The sequence below is a fragment of the Nyctereutes procyonoides genome, unplaced genomic scaffold (genome assembly GCF_905146905.1).
Source record: "Nyctereutes procyonoides isolate TBG_1078 unplaced genomic scaffold, NYPRO_anot_genome, whole genome shotgun sequence".
NCBI lineage: Eukaryota > Metazoa > Chordata > Mammalia > Carnivora > Canidae > Nyctereutes > Nyctereutes procyonoides.
In genome coordinates, this window is record NW_026575043.1 from 64094007 (window position 1) to 64116876 (window position 22870).

A 22870-nucleotide genomic window follows, 5' to 3' on the forward strand; every position below is an offset into this window, starting at 1 on the left:
TATTTGAGTGCCCAGGGAAGGACCTGTTTGGGACCTGGTACCCATGCCATACATAGAGCAACCATGCTCATGTGATAGCATTGCCACCCTCCTCAAGGTAGTTTCTTATCTTTATAAAGAAAACGTGGTGGTTGAAGGCATAAGCTTGTGTGAGACTACCCAAGTTGAAATTCCATCTCTGTCTTTAACTGCTAGGTGAGCTTGGGCATGTGGTCTAACCTCTCTGAACCTAACTCACAAATACTCTCTTCTGTGACCTAGGGGTAATATGTATCTTGTAGGACTGTGGTGGGTATTGAGTGAGTAGACACATAAACAGCTTAGAATAGTGCCTGATATATAGTAAGTGCTTTACAATTGCCAGCGGTGTTACTGTCGTTGGCCCACCTTGGTGTGTGTCTTTGAATTTAAATCTGCTTGTTTTAAGTAAGAGCTCATGGGGCTCTTGTTTCCTTCCCAGCCATGTTTCCCTCTTACTTCCATCGCCCTTAGCAGCTTGAGGAAATCACTGCCCATAGTGGGTGTATAAATTAATTTCTGAGGATCAGTAAATGACTTTTAGTATTGTATGCAAAATCATATTGTTTGTACAGAGGTTTTCTTTTGTAGGTTGAGGAGCCTAATCCTCAGATTCTGTGGTAAGTTCATGACCCTAAAAGATTTAGAAAGAGAATCTGTTTTAATTCTCTATTTCATTCTGTAAATTGATCTCCTGCTTGTAGGGACTAATTGTTGTTTGCCATTTGCTAACAGACAAGATATATGGTAGGTGCTTAATGATTGATGGGTTAATGGTAAATATTTTTAGACCCAAAAGGACAAAGATCTTGATATGTCCCAGAAAGAATCTAGAAGTGATTGCTAGTATCATGAGACTTGGAAGCCACAGGGAACATGAGACCATTTAACTTGTATTCTTCCTCATACAGTTGAGATAAGAGGAGTTGGTGCAGCTCTCACATTTTGAGTGAAGTCAGACCCAGAACTAGATCACTGGTCCCTCAGTTACTATTGCTCTCCATGGTGCATGTATACCAATCCCATGTGTGATATATTCCTATCAGAAGGAGTTTTCATGATAAGCAGTGGTTCTTTATGGGTGCGGAAGAGTAGCCCCTTACCTGGGCCTCTTAGAATTCCTGATAACCTATGGCTCAATTTTCCTCAACTGTACAATGGAGGTACTTCTAGTATCTACCTCAGAGGGTTGTTCTGTGGACTAAGTTGAGATAATGTGTATAAAGTATTTAAAACAGTGTCTGGCACACAAGTAGTACATGTGTTAGCTACTACTAACATTACTAATATGAACACACTAAGGAATGTAGGAAGAGAGAAATGTCTATGGATGATTACTAAAACATAAGGGTGCAGAATTTGCAGTATAGAGTGTATAATAGCAAAATGGTTATTTATAGTGTATCTGTGTCATGGAATATTATGCAGACATTAAAATTATGCAAACAAAAGTTTGTTAACAAGGAAAATGTTGATGCTCTCGTGTGTTGAAAACATGATAAATGATTGTTAATATAGAGTAAACTCAAATATATAAAAATAAATGAATTGCAAATAACTGAAATGAATGTTACTCAAAACTCTTACAGAAATTTGTCAAAAGATTAATGAGTTAACCTACTTTCTTTTCTTCCTTTCTCCTTTTTTATACTTTTCTAGTTTTTCCAAAATCTCCTCAACAAATATACATTATTTTTAGGATTAGGAAAGCAGTCCTTCAGTAAAGGAGTATTTTCTATCCTGAGTTTTCATATATAAATAAGCTACTAAAACCTTGATAAGGGAATTTGACAGCAGATTAATCAGTGGTTGCTGGTGGGTCAGAGAGTAACTGACAGGAGATGAGACTGCAGAGAACCCTGACAATGATCTCTGTCTTGATTAGTGGTGGTTCCATGACTGTACTTGTCTGTTCAGCTCATCAGACTGTACATTTGAAGTGGATCCAGATTGTTGTAGGTTTTACCTCAGTAAAATTGATTTATTGAAAATATTCAGAAAACCAGGGATTTCTGGGAAACCAGAGAATCTGCAGCTCCAAGTGAAAGCTAGTAACAATATTAGTATTTGCTTGTTTTATAATTCATCTTTGTAGACAGCTTAATACAAGGTAGCCAATCTGCTAAGCCCTTTAATAAAATAGATTATTTCCACCTATAACCCTATGAAGAACATATTACCCCTATGGCTAAGGGAACTAGAGTTTGGAAATTTTAGTTAATTTGCCCCAATTTACATAGTTAGTGAAGCTTCATATGAAAAATAACCAGCAAGTGTATGGCAGATCTCAAGCAAGGTAATGTCTGGGACTTTTTAGAGGATATTAAAAATTAAGCAGTCCAATATAACGAATAAATACACAGTACCAAATTCGCTCAGACTTCCCTTGAAGAATGTCCTCTCTCTGCCACTATGTCATCATTGTGTCCTATCTTATTTTTTTAAGATTTTATTTATTTATTCATAGAGACAGACAGAGACACAGGCAGAGGTAGAAGCAGGCATCATACAGAGAGCCTGACGTGGGACTCGATCCAGGGTCTCCAGGATGATGCCCTGGGCTGCAGGCGGCACTGAACTGCTGCGCCACCGAGGCTGCCCTGTGTCCTATCTTAAAGTGATACAGGTACTATGTGTAAATGAGGATCCAAAGGTAAGAAAGTAAATTCCTGTGAAAATAAGTAGTGACATGTAAGTTAAATGCACCATCTTACTTAGTTTTTGCATTGATGCTGTTCTTGTGTACTACTTCCACTTTTAATTCACAGTGACTTGCCCCAAGTCACACAGTAAGAAGTGGAGGAGCCAAGGTTCAAACCCAGGTCACTTGGGCTCCTGCACATTCAGTGTTTCCACTACTTCTTGCTACCTCCATATGTGGCTAAGGACTCTGGTGCTATCCTAAGGGTAAAGGGAATCACAGGAATTTTAAGAAAGACTCCAGTATACTCAGTCACCACTGTTAGAAGCTCATAGGGATTCAAAAAGTATTTTATTTCTTCTTTTTAAAGCTTTTATTCATTGAGAGAGAGTGTGTGGGGTCAGGAGCAGAGGGGAGGGAGAGGGAAAGAGAGAGAATCTCAAGCAGACTCCCTACTGATCTTGGAGCCTGACACAGGGCTCGATCCTACGACTCCCAAGACCATGACCTGAGCTGAAACTCACTTAACTAAGCCACTCAGGTGCCCCAGAAACTATTTTCTTAATACTCATCCATGAATTAAGCACATGCTGATTAATCTGTGGAATTGCCTTTCCTGTTACTTGGCAAGAAGGTGGAAGTTTTTTATTTTGTTAACTTTGCCTTAAATAAATTGCAAGCTGACTATGTGCCCAGCATCTCAGCAACTATACAGGAATTGGTTGAAAGAAAGGATATGTATAAATATGTGTTGGTTGAGGTTGGCAAGATATCCCAGCAATGAGATCACTTTTGGAGGTATATGGGCAAGGGTTTAGAGGGTCCATAGATTTGTGACTTCAGGGAGTTGGAAAAGCCAACTGCTTTTGCTCTACACATTAGAAATTCAGCTTTAGATGTTTTTGGGGGTTTTTTTTTGTTTTTGTTTTTGTTTTTTTTTTTTAGCTTTAGATGTTTTAATGACAAAGTTCTCTTATCACACAGTCCTGTGGAAAAATAGATTTAGGGTGTATTACCTTACAAACAAGTTCTTCCCTACCTGTTATGGATAGAATTTTGTGCTCCCCAAATTTTTGTGTTGAAGCCATCCCCCATTGCCAGAATGTGGTCTTACTTGGAGAAAGGATCTTCATAGAGGTAATCATGTTAAGTCATTAGTGCAAGCTACCATCCGGTGGTATTATATTAAAAAATGGAGGGCGGAGATGACATATGGATACTGAGATGCCCATAGAGGGAAGATGATGTGGGAAGACAGGGGTAGATGGTGGGGTCTACAAGTCAGGACAGAGGCCTGTAACAGATCCTTCCTTCACAGCCCTCAGAAGGAACCAGTCCTACCAACCAACTTGATTTTGGACCTCTAGCCTCAGAACTGTTAGAGAAATTACTGTTGCTGAAGCCCACACTCTGTGGTACTTTGTTACAGGTGACCTAAGAGACTAAGACATTGCTTTATTTAAAATTGCAGCCACCCCATTGACATTGCTAATCCTCTTTATTCCCACATTTTCAATATTATTCATTACCCATCTTTTTTTTAAAGATTTTATTTATTCATGAGACATAGAGAGAGGAGAAGCAGAGACATAGGCAGAGGAGGAAGAAGGCTACATGCAGGGATCCCAATGTGGGACTTGATCCCAGGACTCCAGGATCACACCCCAGTAGAAGGCAGGTGCTTAATCGCTAAGCCACCCAGGCGTCCCTATTCATTACCCATCTATCAGCCAACCAATCCTTTGTCTTCCCTTGCCAAATAAAATGCTTCACAAAGTATCCTAGTGTTTTTTGGGAAATATTTATTTCACAGAGAGACAATCAAGCAAACTCCCTGTGTAGCCCAACACAGGGCTAGATATTACCATCCTGAGATCATGACCCGAGCTGAAATCAAGAGTTGGAGTCTTAGCCACTTGAGCCACCCAGATGCCCCCAAGGATCCTAGGTGGGTTTTTTTGTTTTTTGTTTTTGTTTTTGTTTTGTGTGTGTGTTCTAGGGTTTATTTATTTAGGGGCACCTGGGTGGTTTAATGGGTTGTCTGGCTTCAGCTCAGGTCTTGATCTTAGGTCCTGGGATTGAGCCCCACATCAGGCTCCCTGCTTGGTGGGAAGCCTGCTTTTTGCTCTCCCTCTACCTGCTCCTCCTGCTTATGCTCTCTCACTATCTCTCTGTCAAATAAATAAAATATATATTTTAAAAGATTTATTTATTTTAGAGTAGTAGTGGAGGGGCTGAGGGAGAGGGAGAATCTTAAGCAGACTCCAGGCTGAGCACGGAGCCTGATGCAGGGCATGATATTTAGTACCCTGAGTCATGACCTGAGCAGAAATCAAGAATCAGCTGTTCAACCTACCCTGCCACCCAGGTGTCCCTCCAGGGATCCTAGCTTTAATTACTGATGGATCCTCTGTGCCTAATACAGTGGCTAGATCATAGTAGATATTCAATAAATATTTGTTGAATGAAGAAATCAACATTCATTCACTGAGTCTAGAAAGGGAAATGCCATAAACTTCTGGCCAACCAACACATAAAGATACATAGTTCTAGCAAAGAGGAAGGGGAAAGGATAGTTATTAGATAGTGAAGCAACGGTGTGTGCCACATGGAAATAACACCCTAATATATTGTTATAAGGGATTTTATGTGGAACTTGGTAATCGAAGCCTAAAATGTACATGCAAGACCATAGGAATAAAAATAACAGATGATTTTAAAGAACAACAATTACAAAAGGCTTTGACCTACTATTTAGCAAGGTTTACTATAATGATAACAATAAGACTGGTGCACTGGCATAGTGTTGACCAGGAGTCAGCAAACAATGGAAATAGGCCAAATCTCGCCTTCTGTCTACTTTTATAATTAAAGTTTTACTGGAACACAGCCATGTTCATCCAGCCATGTTCATCCATGTATTATCTGGCTGCTTTTGTGCTACAATGGCAAGACTCAGTAATTGTGGTGAACAAAACCGAAAACATTTACTAACTTACAGGATGAATTCTCTCCCCCCAAAATTCCTATGTTGAATTCCTAATCCCCAGTAACTCAGAATGTTGGCTGTCTGGGGTCTTTAAAATGTAAACATTTTAAGTTAAAATAATATTAGGGTGGGTCCTAATCCAATTTGACTGGTATCCTTATAAAAGGAGATTAGGACACAGACACAGAGAGGGAACCACGCGGGGACATGGAGATGACCATCTACAAGCCAAGGAGAGAGGCATTAGAAGAACCAACTGTGTCAACCACTTGATCTCTGACTCTAGCCTCCAGAACGGTGAGAAAATAAACTTTGGTTGTGTAAGCTACCCAGTCTGTGGTACTTTATCATTGCAGCCCTAGCACACTGGACTTTACAGAAAAAGTTCACAGACACTGTAAGCAGATGTCAGTGGAACAAAATATAAAGACTAGAGACAGACTCACATATTCATGGTAGGCAAAATAATGGCTCCTAAAAAATGCCCACATCCTGATCCTAGAATTTCTGAATATGTGATATGGCAAAGGAGAATGACATTTGCTAATCCTCCATTATCCAGATGTGCCCAATGGAATCCATACATCCTTAAAAGTGGAAGAGGGAGACAGAGGAGGAGGCCAGAGTGATGTGACCAGGACTCAACTCTGTGCTGGTTTTGAATGTGGAGGAAATGGACCATGATTCAAGAAATGCACATGGCATCTAAAATCTGGAAAAGGCAAGGGAAAGGATCTCTTCCCTGGAAAGGGTTCCGTGGAAATAAATGGATCCCTGCCAACACTTTGATTTAGCTCAGTAAGACATGTGGAACTTTTGACCTACAGAACTGTAAGATAAATTTGTATTGTTTTAAGCCACCAAGTTTGTGGTAACTTGTTACAGGAGCACAGAGAATTAATAGAACATAAGAAACTAGTTTATAACAGGAATTATTTTACAAATCAGTGGGCAAAGGATGCCAACTCTACATTTCAGTGTAAAACTTGTAGAGCCTTCCTTTCCACATTTAGTATTAAGGATTTATTTCACCTTATGATGTCCTTAGTAGAGCAGCAGAAAGTATTTTATTAAATCAACTTTAGGGATGCCTGGCTCAGCAGTTGAGCATCTGCCTTCGGCTCAGGGTGTGATCCTGGGGTCCTGGAATCGAGTCCCATGTCGGGCTCCCTGTGAGGAGCCTGCTTCTCTCTCTGCCTGTGTCTTTGCCTCTCTCTCTCTATCTCTCATGAATAAATAAATCTTTTAAAAAATCAACTTGAGTCCATACTTTGTAATAGTTCTGTGCAACAGTGTTCTGTGCTGCTTACTGAAGTTCCATAGTTCTCTCTAGAAAAAGTACTTCTGTGATTATTTTATTTGGGAGCTTAACTTTGCTAAAAAATGGACTGAAGACAAGGCACTCTAATGGGCATGGCAGGCATTTTCTCAAAAATCAAGTGAGACGTCACTTCAAGGACAACAAATGACAGTATTTATTTATTGCCAACATTAAATTAGTTTTCTAGGCTCCATTCCTGGTGTGGAGCCCAAGTCAAGGGCCTGAACTCACCACCCTGAGATGAAAACCTGAGTTGAGATCAGAAGCCCACAGGACTGAGCCACCCAGCCGCTCCCAAAATTGGAGTTTTTTTTTTAATTTTTTTATTTATTTATGATAGTCACAGAGAGAGAGAGAGAGGCAGAGACACAGGCAGAGGGAGAAGCAGGCTCCATGCACCGGGAGCCTGATGTGGGATTCGATCCCGGGTCTCCAGGATCGCGCCCTGGGCCAAAGGCAGGCGCCAAACCGCTGCGCCACCCAGGGATCCTTTTTTTTTTTTTTTTTTAATTTTTTTTTTTTAATTTTTCAAAATTGGAGTTTTTAAAGGAGTAGGAGAATTTTGGAAAACTTGTACCTGCCACTGTGAATTTCTGTGAAACTTGTGTCCGCCAGCTTCCAGTACAACACAACTGTCCACTCAAAGCTCAAGACAGATCCTGATAGAGCAGACGTTCATTTCAGACCATATTATAGAATCCCATTTAGCTCGTGCTGGTCACAGACATCCATGATTGTCCTATAAGCATATGAAAACATCCCGTTCTTTCCCAACTACATACTTGTGTGAGACTGGATCTCCCTAAACACTTCCACAGAAACACCACATGCAACAGACTGAACACAGGAGCAAACAAGAATCTAGCTGTTTTTCTTTTCTTTTTTTAAGATTTATCCATGAGAGACATAGAGAGGCAGACACAGGCAGAGGGAGAAGCAGGCTCCCCGCTGGGGCTCAATCCCAGACCCGGATCACGACCTGAGCCAAAGGCAGACCCTCAACCACTGAGCCACCCTGGTGCCCCGCCAGCTGTTTTCTATTAAGCCAGAAATTAAAAGATTTTCACCCGAGAAAAATGTAAAACAATGCCTGTGTTCACTCGTTATTTATTATTTTGGAAGACTTTATTATGAGAGGCACGGAGACAGAGCCAGAGACACTGGCAGAGGAAGAAAGGCTCCCCGCGAGGAACTCCAGGACCCCGGATCAGTACCTGCGCGGAAGGCAGACGTTCAAGGCGTCCCTCACTCGTTATTTTTTAATACTCGTTAAGGTGTCACTTATGTTAACCCGTCCTCATGAATTTCTGAGCTGTTACCATGTGAACTTGGGCTTTAACCATTTCAGAAAAGGAGAGCAGTCGGCACGCTTTCACCGCAACTGGCAGCACTCCCCTCTCTGCGTCGCCGCCTCCACCTCTGCCGTCGTCCGCGGTACTTCACGCCCCCAGCGCGGGCGCCCAGGGTAGGCCCTGGGGAACTGAGCTCCTCCCGGGAGCCCGCCCCGCGCCCCGCGCCCCGCGCCCCGCGCCCCGCGCCCCGCGCCCCGCGCCCCGCGCCCCGCGCCCCGCGCCCCGCGCCCCGCGCCCCGCGCCCCGCGCCGTCGGAGGAGTGCTGCGGGGCGTTCTGGGAGTTGTAGTTTGCTCCCCGCTGGGGCGCACCGCACTGACGCGCTTCCTGTGCGTCCCTGGCGGCCGCCATTGGCTGGGCCCGGCCTAGAAAACCGTGCTTGGAGGTGCTTGTCACTTTCCCATCGCGGTGACCCGAACTGAAGGGGGCCGACCACGCCTGCCTCTTGAGCCGAAGCATCAGGAGCGGACGTCGCAGAGCCGAAAGGGAGTTCGTAGCCGATGTGACTGCATATCCGGGAGGTGGAGGCAGCCAGTCTCTCCGAGTCCCCTGGCTGCCGGCTGAGGGGTTCGTGGAGTCCGACGCACCCAATCTCTTCCGCTTCAGGGCGGCGAGACGGTGAAGACCGGTGTGGCCTCAGCGTCCGGGGTTGGGAGCCGGGAGGGCGTGGGGGGCGGAGAGACAGAGGCTCCACGAGAGACGGCGGGAGGGCGGGAGCGGAGGGACGCGGCGGTGTAGGCCCCTGAGGCCTTCCGGGTGTGGGGGCGGCGGGGGCGGCGCGGAGATTCCGCCTTCACTGTCTCTCTCCTCCGGCAGCCGGGGCCCGCTGGCGCCCAGCACTGAGCGCGGGGATGGCCACCAGGGTGCGGACCTCAGCCATCTGGGTGAGTAGGGGCTCCTGTCCTTTCGGGAGAGCCCTCCCTGAGCTCCGGTCCTTCTCCGGAGCGGGGTTCGTGCGGAACCCCTCTTCCGGGACGCCGAGCGTCAATTCAGTATGTAGAAAACATCAGTTTAAAAAAGGATAGGGGGCAGAAGCACCTGGATTTGGTAACTGGTTGTGTGCTTGTGGCTTGTGAAGGAGGCTGAGCCAGGGATGACCTCTGGGATTCTGCTCTGTGGGCCTGGGGTAGGGGTGGAGCGTGGGTGGAGATTTCTGTTGCGTGTGGACTGTACCTACTTCTTTTTGGTGGGCAGATGGTTATGCAAGTGTCTAAGGAAAAAGATCTGGACAGGTGTACTGGTGAGGTATGGCCAGATTAGCTCAAGGAGAGAGTGTAGCCTGAGAGGAGCGTTGAGGATGGTGCTCAGGGAATTGACAGGAGGCAGCAGAATAGGGACTGGAGGGGCGCCCGGGTAGCTCAGTGGTTGGGCGTCTGTCTTTGGCTCAGGGCGTGATCCCGGAGTCCTGGGATTGAGTCCCACATCAGGCTCTCTGTAGGGAACCTTCTTCTCCCTCTGTCTGTGTCTCTGCCTCTTTCTTTGTGTTTCTCATGAATAAATAAATACAATCTTTAAAAAGAAGAAGAAGAGGAGAAGCTGGAGACTGACCCAGAGCCCATAGAGATGAGAGGAAAGGAGAGAACTTGTACTTCAGAGTTAAGGGAAAAGAAACTTCAAAACGGATTGCCATGTCCAATGTCCCACAGACATCAGGTAACATTAGTCATAAAAGTTCAGTTTGGATTCAGTGGTGATGGTAGTGGTGGGTGTTGCCGTTAGTATTTCCAGGACAGAGTGAATGTGTATGTGCTTTAGGAGGAGTGCAGTAATGAGAACAGCACACCCACAATGTACCAGGCCCCGTTCTGGGTCCTGGACATGTACTGCTGAACAAGCCTGACAGAACCTGTGCTCTTGGAGAGTTCTCATTCTACTGGAGGGGGGCAGATGACAGAAAATGATGAAGAAACCACTCAGGCAAAAAAGAAAGTATCAGAGTTGAGTTACACTTAGAATTAAAACTGGTAATGTCAAAGATTGGGTGATTAGAGAAGGCCCCACTAAGTCAAGGCCTAAGTTACAAGAGCATGCTGGCCCTGGGAGGAGCAGGGTGGGAACAGCCATTGCCAAGATCATGAGAAGGTTGATGCTTTTGTAATAATGGAAGGAAGGCTTGTGTGGCTGGGGTTGTGGACGTGGTGGGGGGGCGGGGGCAGACAGAGGGGGCAGGGTGGGGAGCAAACACAGAGGTGGCTGGAGGCCAGATGAAGCTGAGAAGCTGTTTGTTAAAAGAGGAGGCAGCACAGTGTACGTAGGTTTTCAGAGATCCTTCTGGCTAGGTAGACAATGGGTTGTAGATGGACAAGAATAGATGGAGTGGCAGAAGAGGGCTGGCCAGTTAGCTTACTGCAGTTGTGCAGATCAGAGATGGTGGAGGTTTTTATCTAGGGCAATAGAAATGGAGGAACTAGCTAGAACTGGGAGCTATTTGGAAGTAGAATCTTCTTCTGAGAACCAGCTTATTCTTTTCATTTAGCCATTTGAGGGATCCCTGGGTGGCGCAGCGGTTTAGCGCCTGCCTTTGGCCCGGGGCGCGATCCTGGAGACCCAGGATCGAATCCCACGTCGGGCTCCCGGTGCATGGAGCCTGCTTCTCCCTCTGCCTGTGTCTCTGCCTCTCTCTCTCATTCTGTGTGACTATCATAAATAAATAAAAATTAAAAAAAAAAAAACTACATTTAGCCATTTGACATTTTTCAGGGTGACTTATTTCCCTTAAGCAGTCTTGTATTTGTTACCATTCCAAACAAATAATTATAATCAGTATTGACTATTGTGAGGTTTTGTGCTAAGTCTTCTATACATATTACTTAATGCCTGTAGTTAGGAGCCAGGTTACAGCACTGGTCGGTGTAGAGTCAGGACTGGAACCAGGTGGTGTGGCTCTGTACCCATTTCACTGGCTAGTGTATTCTACTGCCTTAGGATATAGGTTGGGAATCTCAGGACACAGATTTCAGCATCCCGGGCCCTAATGGTCATTCCTGTTTACCTAGAAATGGTTACTTTTCAGCTCTTTGGACCCAGGAAATGACAAAAGCAGGACCGGTTAAGTATATCTACTCTGGTTAGAATGTGGGGTATGATAGAGAGCCTGGGCTTCTATGTAAATGTAGACAGTCCCACTCAGGGATGGGGCAGAAATGTGCACCAGAGGGGCCCTGTCCCTGGGTTTCTCCTTTTAGGTATCAAGATGATACTTAGTAACTAGAAGACTGATGAGTATGAATTCTGAGCAACAGGTGGTGATCATTGGAAGGGACATTTCATGGAGGCCTTGAAAGCCCTAGACCCTCTGAGGATGCTGAACACTTGTTGGCAGGTTTTGTTTTTTCCACTCGCTTTTATTGTTTGGCTACTTTCTGCCATTGACACTCCTCTCCCACCCTGTCTTAAATATATTATTACAAATTCACTTACATTTCTAGGGGCTTAGAAAGACTCTGTCTCCCCCCCCCCCCCCAGTAGGAGTTGATTGTATTAGCAAAATTTGTCTCTGTTGTGCTTCAGTACGTGGGCAGGACTTCTGCTCCCATGGACCCCTTCAAACACTGTCACCATCAGTCCATGCTAGTATCGTAGTTTGTAGAGCAGTGAATGAATTGGGAATGCAGAACGGATGTGAGCTGGAATGTGGGGAGGGAAGGGAGTTTTAGAAGGAGGCGTTTCTGAGAAAGTGTGGCTGGTCCTCCTTTGCATACCCTACTGTTTATCCGCAGCTTTCCCCAGACTGACCCTCTTGGGGAATTCAAAGTTAGAATGTGGCAATGTTTATTCATTAATTACTTGCTCAAAACTAACAACCTTTACTAAACGCTTGTTTATATATTCCAGGTACTGATTTGGCACTGAGGATACACAGGTCAGAGAGCCCTGGCCCCAGCCTCTCACATCTTCCAGGAGGTTCAGAGAAGGGACTAGGGTGGCAGGCAGCCACGGGGTTAGAGCTGAGGCAGAAGGAAGCCCAGGGGATGAGACTGAACAGTGTGCATCTCAAAGGATCTGTAGGATTAGCTGTGGAGGAAAGAGATATTGAGGCTTCAGCAGACAGGCTGCCTGTGTACGCAGGTGCTTCCAGCAGTGGGGGGATGTTCAGGGATGGTCCTGGAGCCTAGCTAGAGCGAGACCCTACTTTCTCGTCCTTGGCTGTTAAGAGTTTAGAGAGGAGAGGGGATGCCATTTGGTGGCCAGTTTGCATTTCAGCCACCCCTCCGTAGCTGACTTTGAGCAGACTACTCATCCTCTCCAACAAACTTAAAATTATATTTTCCTGATGAGTAGAATCTTTAATGATTGTGGAGTTGCTCTTTATTTCCAGGGATTCTTTTTTCCCTTAAAGTTTATTTTATGCTCATAAAGCTACTGGAGCTTCCTTTTGCTTGTTTTATCTTTTGTATCTTTTTATATCTTTATATTTTAGATGCATCTTTTTTAAACAGCATCAGTTTGGTTTTTTGTTCTTCATCAGTTTTCAATCCTTTTATTTATTTATTTACTTATTTATTTTTTAAGATTTTATTTATTCATTTATGAGAGACAGAGAGAGGCAGAGACACAGGCAGAGGGAGAAGCGGGCTCCCTGCAGGAAGCCCGACACGAAACCCTGTCCCAGACCCCAGGATCACGCCCTGAGCTGAAGGCAGATGCCCAACCGCTGAGCCTCCCAGGCGTCCCAATCCTTTTATTTTAAATGGAACACCTTGTTTATGATTGATGTAATTACCGATGTGTCTGGGTTTAAATCTCCCGTCTTACTATATGCTTTCTATTTGCTATACTCGATCTGGGATTATGTTTGTTTTTGTTTTTTCTTCTTTCTTGCCTTTTTATTCTCTTCTCTGTACAGAGGTTGGAGAGTTATACACATTGTTTATTGCTTTACATTAAAAAAATTAATGGCTGTTTTCTGGATAACTTATAATTTGTCTTTTAATGAACTAATTCTAATCTATTAAAAATATTATGATTAATATGTTTTCTACCTTTTTTTTAAAGAAAGTATTTATTTATTTATTTACTAGAGAGAGAGCAAGCATGTGTGCACACAGCAAGGGAGGAACAGAGGGAGAGAGGGAAAGAATCTCCAGGAGACTCCCTGTTGACCGTGGAGCCCTATGCATGGCTCTATCTCAGGATCCTGAGATCATGACCTGAGCTGAAATTAAGGGACACTTAACTGACCAAGCCACCCAGGCGACCCATCCATTTCTATTAATTCTTTCCCTTTTTCAAATATACTTACTAGGTCATTTGTCTAATTCTGGCCAAATTATGAAGTTTGCTTTTGTCTCCTTGAATGTAATAAAATGTTTGCTTTATAATCAGTGGCCATATATCCCAGTGTATGTTGTCTTTGAGGGTTTCTTTCTATTTCTTGACTTTCATTAGGTGTTATATCATCTTGTTTTCTGAAAGTTTTGTTATCTTGTGCACTGGTCACTGTACCTGGAAATTATTTGAAGTAGGGTGCCTGAGTGGCTCAGTCAGTTAAGCAGCTGAATGTTAATTTCTGGTCAGGTCATGATCTCAGGGTCTTGAGATTGAGCCCTGAGTGGATTATAGGAATGGCAGGGTACATGCTTAATTCTTTACCATTAAGTGCCAGGGTTCACTAAGGTGTTGATGCCATAATTACCTCCATTGGTGACAGCAATGAGTTTGATTTTTTTTGTTGTTAATTTGAGTATGATTAAGAAATTCATTGGGCACCTGGCTGGCTCAGTGGTTGAAAGTCTGCCTTTGGCTCAGGTCATGATCCCAGGGTACTGGGATTGAGTTCTGCATCAGGCTACCCATAGGGAGCCTGCTTCTGCCTCTGCCTGTGTCTCTGCCTCTCTCTGTATCTCATGCATAAATAAATAAAATCTTTAAAAAGAAATTCATAAATCTTTTTACAACTTTTATTTTGAGAGTGAGAAGGAGAGAGAGCACAAGAGAACACAAGCAGGGGTGGGGTCGGTAGAGGCAGAGGGAGAAGCAGGCTCCCTCTGGAGAGCCCAATATGGGGCTTGATCCCAGGACTCTGGGATCATGACCTGAGCCCAAGGCAGATGCTTAACCAACTGAACCAACTAGGGGTCCCAGAAATTTATAAATCCTAATCTGTTAAATTAGTTTCAATCAATTGCAGTCCTTATTCTTTTAGAGAGTTACATTGACCCAGCTTTGGCTAGAGGGAGCCTCTGCAGCTTGGTCCTGAGCTCTTTTGAAATGACTCTGTCAGTCTTAGCTGGCTTCCTGGCTCCCTTGCTTTTGGGCCCAACAGGATATTCTAGGTTCATCTGAGTATGTCCTGTCCCAAATCTGGAACCAACCCTTTCTTCTGGAACCCTGGTACCATTTAGTAGATTAATATGCTCAGAGACCACAATTGGTACTGCAATATCATGGCTTCTAGGCTGTTTCACTAGGCAGACCTAGGACTCTTTGGAAAGGAAAAAAGTTTGGTTCATATTGGTATGTTCAATTCAAATTACAGAGTTTTCACTTTTCTAAAATTACTAATTACTGTCTTTTTAGTGGAAGTAACCGAAGTGTTCACCAAAAGATGAGTGGATAATCAGAATGTGTGTGTGTGTGTGTGTGTGTGTGTCTGTATGTGCTGATACAGATATGCATGAAATAACGATTCAACCTTAAAAAGATTCTGACACATGCCGTGGCGTGGATGAACCTTGAGGACGTCATCTTTAGTGCAATGAGTTAGTCATGAAAGGATGGATATTACATGATTCCACTAATAGGAGTTTCTCAGAGTTGTCAAATTCATAGAAAGTAGAGTGATGGTTGTCAGGGACTGGAGGGAGGGTAGAATGGGGGTTACTGTTCAGAGGACAGTTTCAGTTTTATAGATAAAAAGCCTTCTGCAAATAGAAGGTGGTTATGATGATGTAACACTGAAATGGACTCAATTCCACTGAACTGTACATTTAAGAGTGCTTAAGATAAGTTTTGTGTTCTGTATATTTTACCAAAATTAAAATTTTTCAAAAATAGGAACTTTGACTCTTACCTGACACAGTACAAGAAAAATGAACTCAAAATGAAACATAGATTTAAATAAGAGCTAAAGCTCTAACACTTCTGGAAGAAAATACATAGGAAAATATTTGTGACTTTGGGTTAGGCCAGAGTTCTTAGATGGACCTCCAATACCACAGCCTCCAAAAAAGAGAAAGCTTGTATATAGATTCTGCTTTTGAAGTTATAAATTGGACTACTACATCAAAATAAGAACTTTTGCACTTAAAAGTGATTTTATTCAGAAAATGCAAAGACAAGTCACAGACTCTGAGATATTTGCAAAACATGTATATAATACAGGAATGTATTCAGAATATATTCTGAACACTTGTAACTCAGTATGAAGACACTCCAGTTGAAAAATGGGCAAAGGAAAAAAAAATAAAAATGGGCAAAGGATTGGAATGCACTTTACCAAAGCAGATCTATAGATGGCAAATAGCACATGAAAAGATGCTTACCGTCCTTAGTCACTAGAGAAATACAAATTTCATCATAATGAAGTACCACTCTACACCTACTGGGATGGCTATAGGCAGAAAAGCAGACCAAGTAAAGAAATTGAAACCTTTATAAACTGGTAGGAATGTAAAGTGATGCAGTTGCTTTGAAAGATTTTGGCAATTTCTTTAAAAAGTGGGTAGCTCAGCGGTTTAGTGCCTGCCTTCAGCCCAGGGCGTGGTCCTGGAGTCCTGGGATCGAGTCCCACATCAGGCTCCCTGCATGGAGCCTGCTTCTCCCTCTGCTTGTGTCTCTGCCTCTCTCTCTCTCTCTCTCTGTCTGTCTCTCATGAATAAATAAAATCTTTAGAAAAAATAAAAAGTGAAATATAAATCTACTATATAATGCAACCATTTGACCTCTAGGAATTTATCCAAGATAAAGGAAAAGATGTTGTTTACATAAAGACTTTTTTTTTTTTTTATGATAGTCACAGAGAGAGAGAGAGACAGAGACACAGGCAGAGGGAGAAACAGGCTCCATGCACCGGCAGCCCGACGTGGGATTCGATCCTGGGTCTCCAGGATCGCGCCCTGGGCCAAAGGGCAGGCGCCAAACTGCTGCGCCACCCAGGGATCCCTGTTTACATAAAGACTTACATGTGAATGTATGTGGCAGGATTATTCCTAGTAGCCCAAAAGTGTAATCTAAATGTTGATTAACTGGTGAATGTATAGCCAAGATGGAATAACGCTGAGCAATAATGGGGACAAACTATTGGCCTGTGCTGTAACAGAATAAACTTCAAAGGCATTATCCTAAGTGAACCAAACCAGACACAATATATACCATGATCCCACTTGTATGAACTGTCCAAGAAAGGCAGTTCTGTAGACAGGAAGCAGGGCAGTGAGTTGGGATGAGAGTGCCTTGGCTACAAGGGGGCACATAATATCTGAAGCAACATGAATATAATCCTGGATGAGATGATTCCTGCATAGCCACCAATTTAATAAAAATCATTGACATTAAATACTCTGTAGAAATTTCATTGTGGCATAGTATATGTACCATAAAATTAACTCTTAAAATGTACACGTCGGGGATCCCTGGGTGGCGCAGCGGTTTAGCGCCTGCCTTTGGCCCAGGGCGCGATCCTGGAGACCCGGGATTGAATCCCACGTCGGGCTCCCGGTGCATGGAGCCTGCTTCTCCCTCTGCCTGTGTCTCTGCCTCTCTCTCTCTCACTGTGTGCCTATCATAAATAAATAAATAAATAAATAAATAATCAAATAATTAAATAAATAAATAAATAATAAATAAAAAAAGGCTTTAAAATGTACATGTCAGTCTTTTTTTGTATTTAGACTTGTACACATATCACCACTCTCTTATTCTAGGACATTATCATCAGTCCAAAAAGAAACTCTGTCCCCATCTACAGTCAATCCCCATTCCTTCTTTTCCCTGGCAACCATTAATCTACTTTGTGTTTTATGAATTTACCAATTCTCGACATCTATGGTTATACCATATGTGGCCTTTTATATCTGGCTTTTTTTTTTTAAGGTTTTATTTATTAATGAGAGACAGAGAGAGAGAGAGAGGCAGAGACACAGGCAGAGGGAGAAGCAGGCTCCGAGCCGGGAGCCCGACATGGGACTCTATCCTGGGTCTCCGGGATCACACCCTGGGCTGAAGGCGGCACTAAACCGCTGAGCCACCCGGGACACTCTATATATCAGGCTTCTTTTAGCATGATGTCTCTAAGGGTTGCTTTATGTTGGTTTCAGCCTTTCCTTAGTGATGTCAGTGACTAGGAAGGCCTGGGGCACTCACCTGAGCCCACGTGGTGGGTCTCCAGACCTTTCCCTGGCTGGAGTCAAAGTTGTGGCTGGAGTGGCAATTGCAGTTCTTTCTATGATTGCAAGATGCACCTCAGTAACAACCATCTGGGAACATTGGAAAAACAAGGATTATAGCTCACAGGTCCTGGAGGATATGTGGTATGCTACACAGCAAAATTGGGAGGGAAAGCGTGCACGCAGGCCTGGGATTCTGCCTTTATTGGGGTTGAGGATGAAGTGCCTTTTATTTTTCAAGTTCACTCTTCATTGGTAATTTTAAAATGTAATGGTGGGATTTAGAGCACAGAAAGGGAAAACCAGGATCACTCAAGCAAGTAGTTATGTAGGTCACCCAGGGCTTTCCAAAAGGGGGACTTTTTGGGAAGGGCAGCCTGGTTCTTCGCCTGTTTAGCTGGCAGTAATGTTTGTCCAAGATGAATGTCTTCAAAGTGAATGCCTTGACAATGAGAAGCTTGCTGTCAGGCACTTATGTTCAAAAAAAGCTAATTGTCAGGTACTAATACTACAAAAGTTCATCTACGTGGTAGCATTTATCAGTATCTAATTCCTTTTTACGGGTGAATAACCTTTATATATATATACCACATTTTGTTTATCCATTCATCCATTGATAGACATTTGGATTGTTTTCAGTAATGAAATGCTGTGATGCACATTTGTGTAAGTGTGTTTGTATATACATGTGCTTTTAATTCTTTAGGGCAGACCTAGAAATGGAATTGCTGGGTAAGACAGTAATTCTGTGTTTGACATTTCGAGGAACAAATTTTACATAAAACTCCATTTTACATTCTTAACAACAATGTATAAGGATAAAAAACTTACTGTTACATCTGTTTTGTCATGTGCTAGATATCTTGTTTGTATTTTATGAAGTTTTAAATTTTAATTCCAGTGTAGTTAAAATGTGATGTTGTGGGATCCCTGGGTGGCGCAGCGGTTTAGCGCCTGCCTTTGGCCCAGGGCGCGATCCTGGAGACCCGGGATCGAATCCCATGTCGGGCTCCCGGTGCATGGAGCCTGCTTCTCCCTCTGCCTGTGTCTCTGCCTCTCTCTCTCTCTCACTGTGTGCCTATCATAAATAAATTAAAAAAATTAAAAAAAAATGTGATGTTGTGTTAGTTTGGGGCACGCAGTGTAATAACTCAGCATTTCCTCACATCCCTCCATGCTACCCCTGGTCCCTGTGCACTTCACCCCTGGACCTAATGCAGACTCCCCCCTCCTCTACTTGCTGACCACAGTTCTCTACAGTGAAGGTTGTGTTTCCAGGATTGTTTCTCTGTTTTTTGTTTTGTGTATTTTGTTTTGTTTCTTAAATTCCACAATATGAGTGCGATCATATGGTATTTGTCTTTCTCCAACTGGCTTATTTTGCGTAGCATAACACTCTCAAGGTCCATCCATGTTTTTGCAAATGGCAAGATTTCTTTCTTTATTATTCTGAATATTACTCAGCTTTCATTCTAATAGCTGAGTAATATTCCAGTGTGTGTGTGTGTGTGTGTGTGTGTGTACGTGTGTACGTGTGTACACACCACATCTTCATTATCTCTTCATCAGTCTGTGGACACTTGGGCTGTTTCCATACTTTGGCTCTTGTAGATGATGCTGGTATAAACATAGGGTTGCACGGATCTTTTCAAATTACTGTTTTTGTATTCTTTGGGTAGATACCTTGTAATGTAATTACTGCATCATAGGATAATTCTATTTTTCAGTCTTTGAGGAACCTCCATACTGTTTGCCTGAGTGGCTGCACCAGTTTGCATTCTCACCAACAGTGCAGGAGGGCTCCCTTTTCTCCACATCTTCGCCCACATCTGTTGTTTCCTGGGTTGATTTTAGCCACCCTTTTAGGTGTGAGGTGGTATCTCATTGTAGTTTTGATTCCCTGATGATGCAATGTTGAGCATCTTTTCAAGTGTCTGTTGGCCATCCACATGTCTCTTTGGAAAAATGCCTATTCATGTCTTCTGCCAATTTTTTAAAAAATATTTTATTTGAGAGAGAGAGGAGCAGAGGGAGAAGCAGACTCCTCCCTGAGCATGGAGCCTGATGTGGGACTCGATCTCAGGACCCCAAGATCATGACCTGAGCCAAAGGCAAATGCTTAACCAACTGAGCCACTCAGGTGTCCCTTTTGCCCATTTTTAAATTGGATTATCTGTTTTGTGGGTATTGAGTTGTATCAGTTTATTGGATATGTAATTTGCAAATATCTTCTCCCATTCTGTAGGTTGTCTTTTAGTTTTCGTGATTGTTCTTTTACTGTACAGAAGCTTTTTATTTTGATAAAGTACCAATAGTTCATTTTTGCCTTTGTTTCCCTTGCTTTAAGAGACATTAGAAAAATGTTGCTATGGCTGAGTTTAGAGAAATTGCTGCTTGTAGTCTTTTCTAGGATTTTCTTTTCTTTTCTTTTCTAGGATTTTTATGGCTTCAGATCTCATATGTAAGTTTTTCATCACTTGGAGTTTATTTTATTCTTATTTTTTGGTATGGTGTAAAAGAGTGGTCCAGGTTCATTCTTCTGTGTGTGGTTGTCCAGTTTTCCTAACATTTGTTGGAGAGATTGTCTTTTTCCCATTGAATATTCTTGCCTCTTTTTCAAAGATTAATTGACCTTATAATTGTGGGCTTATTTCTGGGCTCTGTGTCCTTTTCTATTGATCTCTGAGTCTGTTTTTATGCCAGTACCATACTGTTTTGATTACTTTGTAGTATAACTTGAAGTGCGGAATTATGATACTTCCAGCTTTGTTTTTGTTTTTCTTTTTCAGATGGTTTGGCTATTTGGAGTCTTTCATGGTTCCATACAAATTATAGGATTATTTGTTCTAGGTCTGTGAAAAATTCTGTTGGTATTTTGGCTGGGATTGCATTAAATCTGCAGATTTACTGTTCATACTACCCAGTATGGACATTTTATAGTATCTGTTTTTCCAATCCATGAGCATGGAATAATTTTTCATTTGTGTCATCTTTGATTTCTTTCACCAGTGCTTTATAGTTTACAGAACACAGGTCTTTCATTTTCTTTGTTTTTATTCCTAGGTATTTTATTATTTTTGGTGCAACTGTAAATGGGATTGTTTTCTTAATTTCTCTCTGCTGCTTTATTTTTAGTGTGTAGAAATGTGATGGATTTCTTTTTCTTTTCTTTTCTTTTTTTTTTTTTAATTCATGAGAGACCGAGAGAGAGAGAGAGAGAGAGAGAGAGAGAGAGTCAGAGACATAGGCAGAGGGAAAAGCAGGCTCCATGCAGGGAGCCCCATGTGGGACACGATCTTGGGGCTCTGGGATCACGCCCTGAGCCGAAGGCAGATGCTCAACTGCTGAGCCACCCAGGAGTCCCTGTGACAGATTTCTGTACATTTATTCTGTATCCTGCAACCTCATTGAATTCATTTATCAATTCTAGAAGGTTTTTTGGTAGAATCTTTAGGGTTTTCTATATGTAGTATCATGTCATCTGGAGATAGTGAAAATTTTACTTCTTCCTTACCAATCTGGGTGCCTTTTATTCCTTTTTCTTGCCCGATAGCTGTGGGTAGTACTTTGGGTACTGTGTTGAATAAAAGTGGTGAGAGTGATCTTAGGGGGAAAGCTTTCAGTTTTTCACCATTGAGTATGATATTAGCTGTGGGTTTTTCATAGATGGCTTTTATTATGTTGAGGTATATTCCCTTTAAACTTACTTCATGGGGGATCCCTGGGTGGCGCAGCGGTTTGGCGCCTGCCTTTGGCCCAGGGCGCGATCCTGGAGACCCGGGATCGAATCCCACGTCGGGCTCCCGGTGCATGGAGCCTGCTTCTCCCTCTGCCTATGTCTCTGCCTCTCTCTCTCTCTCTGACTATCATAAATAAATAAAAATTAAAAAATATATATATTTAAACTTACTTCATGGATTTTTTTTTTAAAGTCATGAATGGATGTTGTACCCTGTGAAATGCTTTTTCTGCATCTATCATGTTGATTGATGATTGATTTGTGGATATTGAACCACCCTTGCAACCCAGGAATAAATCTCACTTGATCATAGTGAAAGATTTTTTTTTTTTTAAGTATTGTATTCAGTTTGCTGATATTTTGGGGAGGATTTTTGCATCTATGTTCATCAGAGATGCTGGCCTGTAGTTCCCCTTTTTTGTAATGTCTTTATTTGGTTTTGGGATCAGGGTAACACTGGCCTCATAGAATAAATTTGGCAGTTTTCCTTCTTCTATTTTTTGGAATAGTTTGAAAAGAATAGGTATTAACTCTTCTTTAAATGTTTGGTAGAAGTTACCTGTGAAGCTTTCTAGTTTGTATTATTGTTTGTTGGGAGTTTTTTGATTATTGATTCAACATCATCACTGGTAATCCGTCTGTTCAAATTTTATATTTCTTCCTGATTCACTTTTGGGAGGTTATGTGTCTCAAAGAATTTATCCATTTCATCTAAGGTGTCCAATTTGTTGGCATATAATCTTTCATTCTATTTTCTTACAATGCTTTGTATTTCTGTGGTAATAGTTACTATTTCTCCTCTTTCTTTTCTGATTTTGTTTATTTGAGTCTCCTCTTGTCTCTCTCTCTCCAGCTAAACATTTATTGATTTCATTGGTCTTTTCAAAGAACTAGCTCCTGGTTTCATTGATTGTTCTTTCTTTTCTTTCTTTTTTCTTTTTTTTTTTTTAAGAGTTTATTTATTTGAGAGAGAGATAGTAAGAAAGAACATGGGGGGAGTGAGGAAAGGGAGAAGCAGGCTCCCTTCTAAGCAGGGAGCCTGACTTGGGACTCAGTCCCGGGACCCTGAGTCCATTCCCTGAGCTGAAGACAGACACTTGACTGACTGAGCCACCCACGTGCTCTGTTCTATTGTTTTGTTTTAGTTTCTATTTGATTTATTTCAGCTCTAATCTTTATTATTTCCTTCTTTGTACTGGTTTTGGGTTTTGTTTGTTCTTTTTCTAGTTTCTTTAGATGTATGATCAGTTGTTTGGGGTTTTTCTTGCTAATTGGGGTGGGCCTTTATTGCTGTGAACTTCCCTCTTAAAACATCCCAGAGATTTTGGACTGTTGTGTTTTCATTTTCATTTTTCTCCACTATTTTTTAATTTTCTTTCTTGGATGACACATTCATTGTTTAGTAGTATGTTGTTTAACTCCCATGTATTTGTGTTTTCCCCAGATTTTGTCTCGTGACTTTTAGTTTCATAGCATGTGGTCAGAA

At 42.4% G+C, this 22870-nt stretch overlaps 1 protein-coding gene across 2 annotated transcripts in view; it reads left to right on the forward strand.

Moving 5' to 3' along the window:
* Positions 1 to 8661: 8661 nt before the first annotated feature.
* Positions 8662 to 22870, forward strand: part of ZNF268 (zinc finger protein 268) — a 40560-nt gene continuing 26351 nt past the window's right edge. Inside the window, exons 1-2 of one of the 2 annotated variants that reach the window (XM_055322781.1) lie at positions 8662 to 8947; positions 9136 to 9203. In XM_055322781.1, coding sequence (XP_055178756.1) covers positions 9171 to 9203 — 33 coding nt within the window. In that variant the 5' untranslated portion in view covers positions 8662 to 8947; positions 9136 to 9170. The remainder of the gene's footprint in view (positions 8948 to 9135; positions 9204 to 22870) is intronic. The other variant, XM_055322780.1, reaches the window with a different exon arrangement.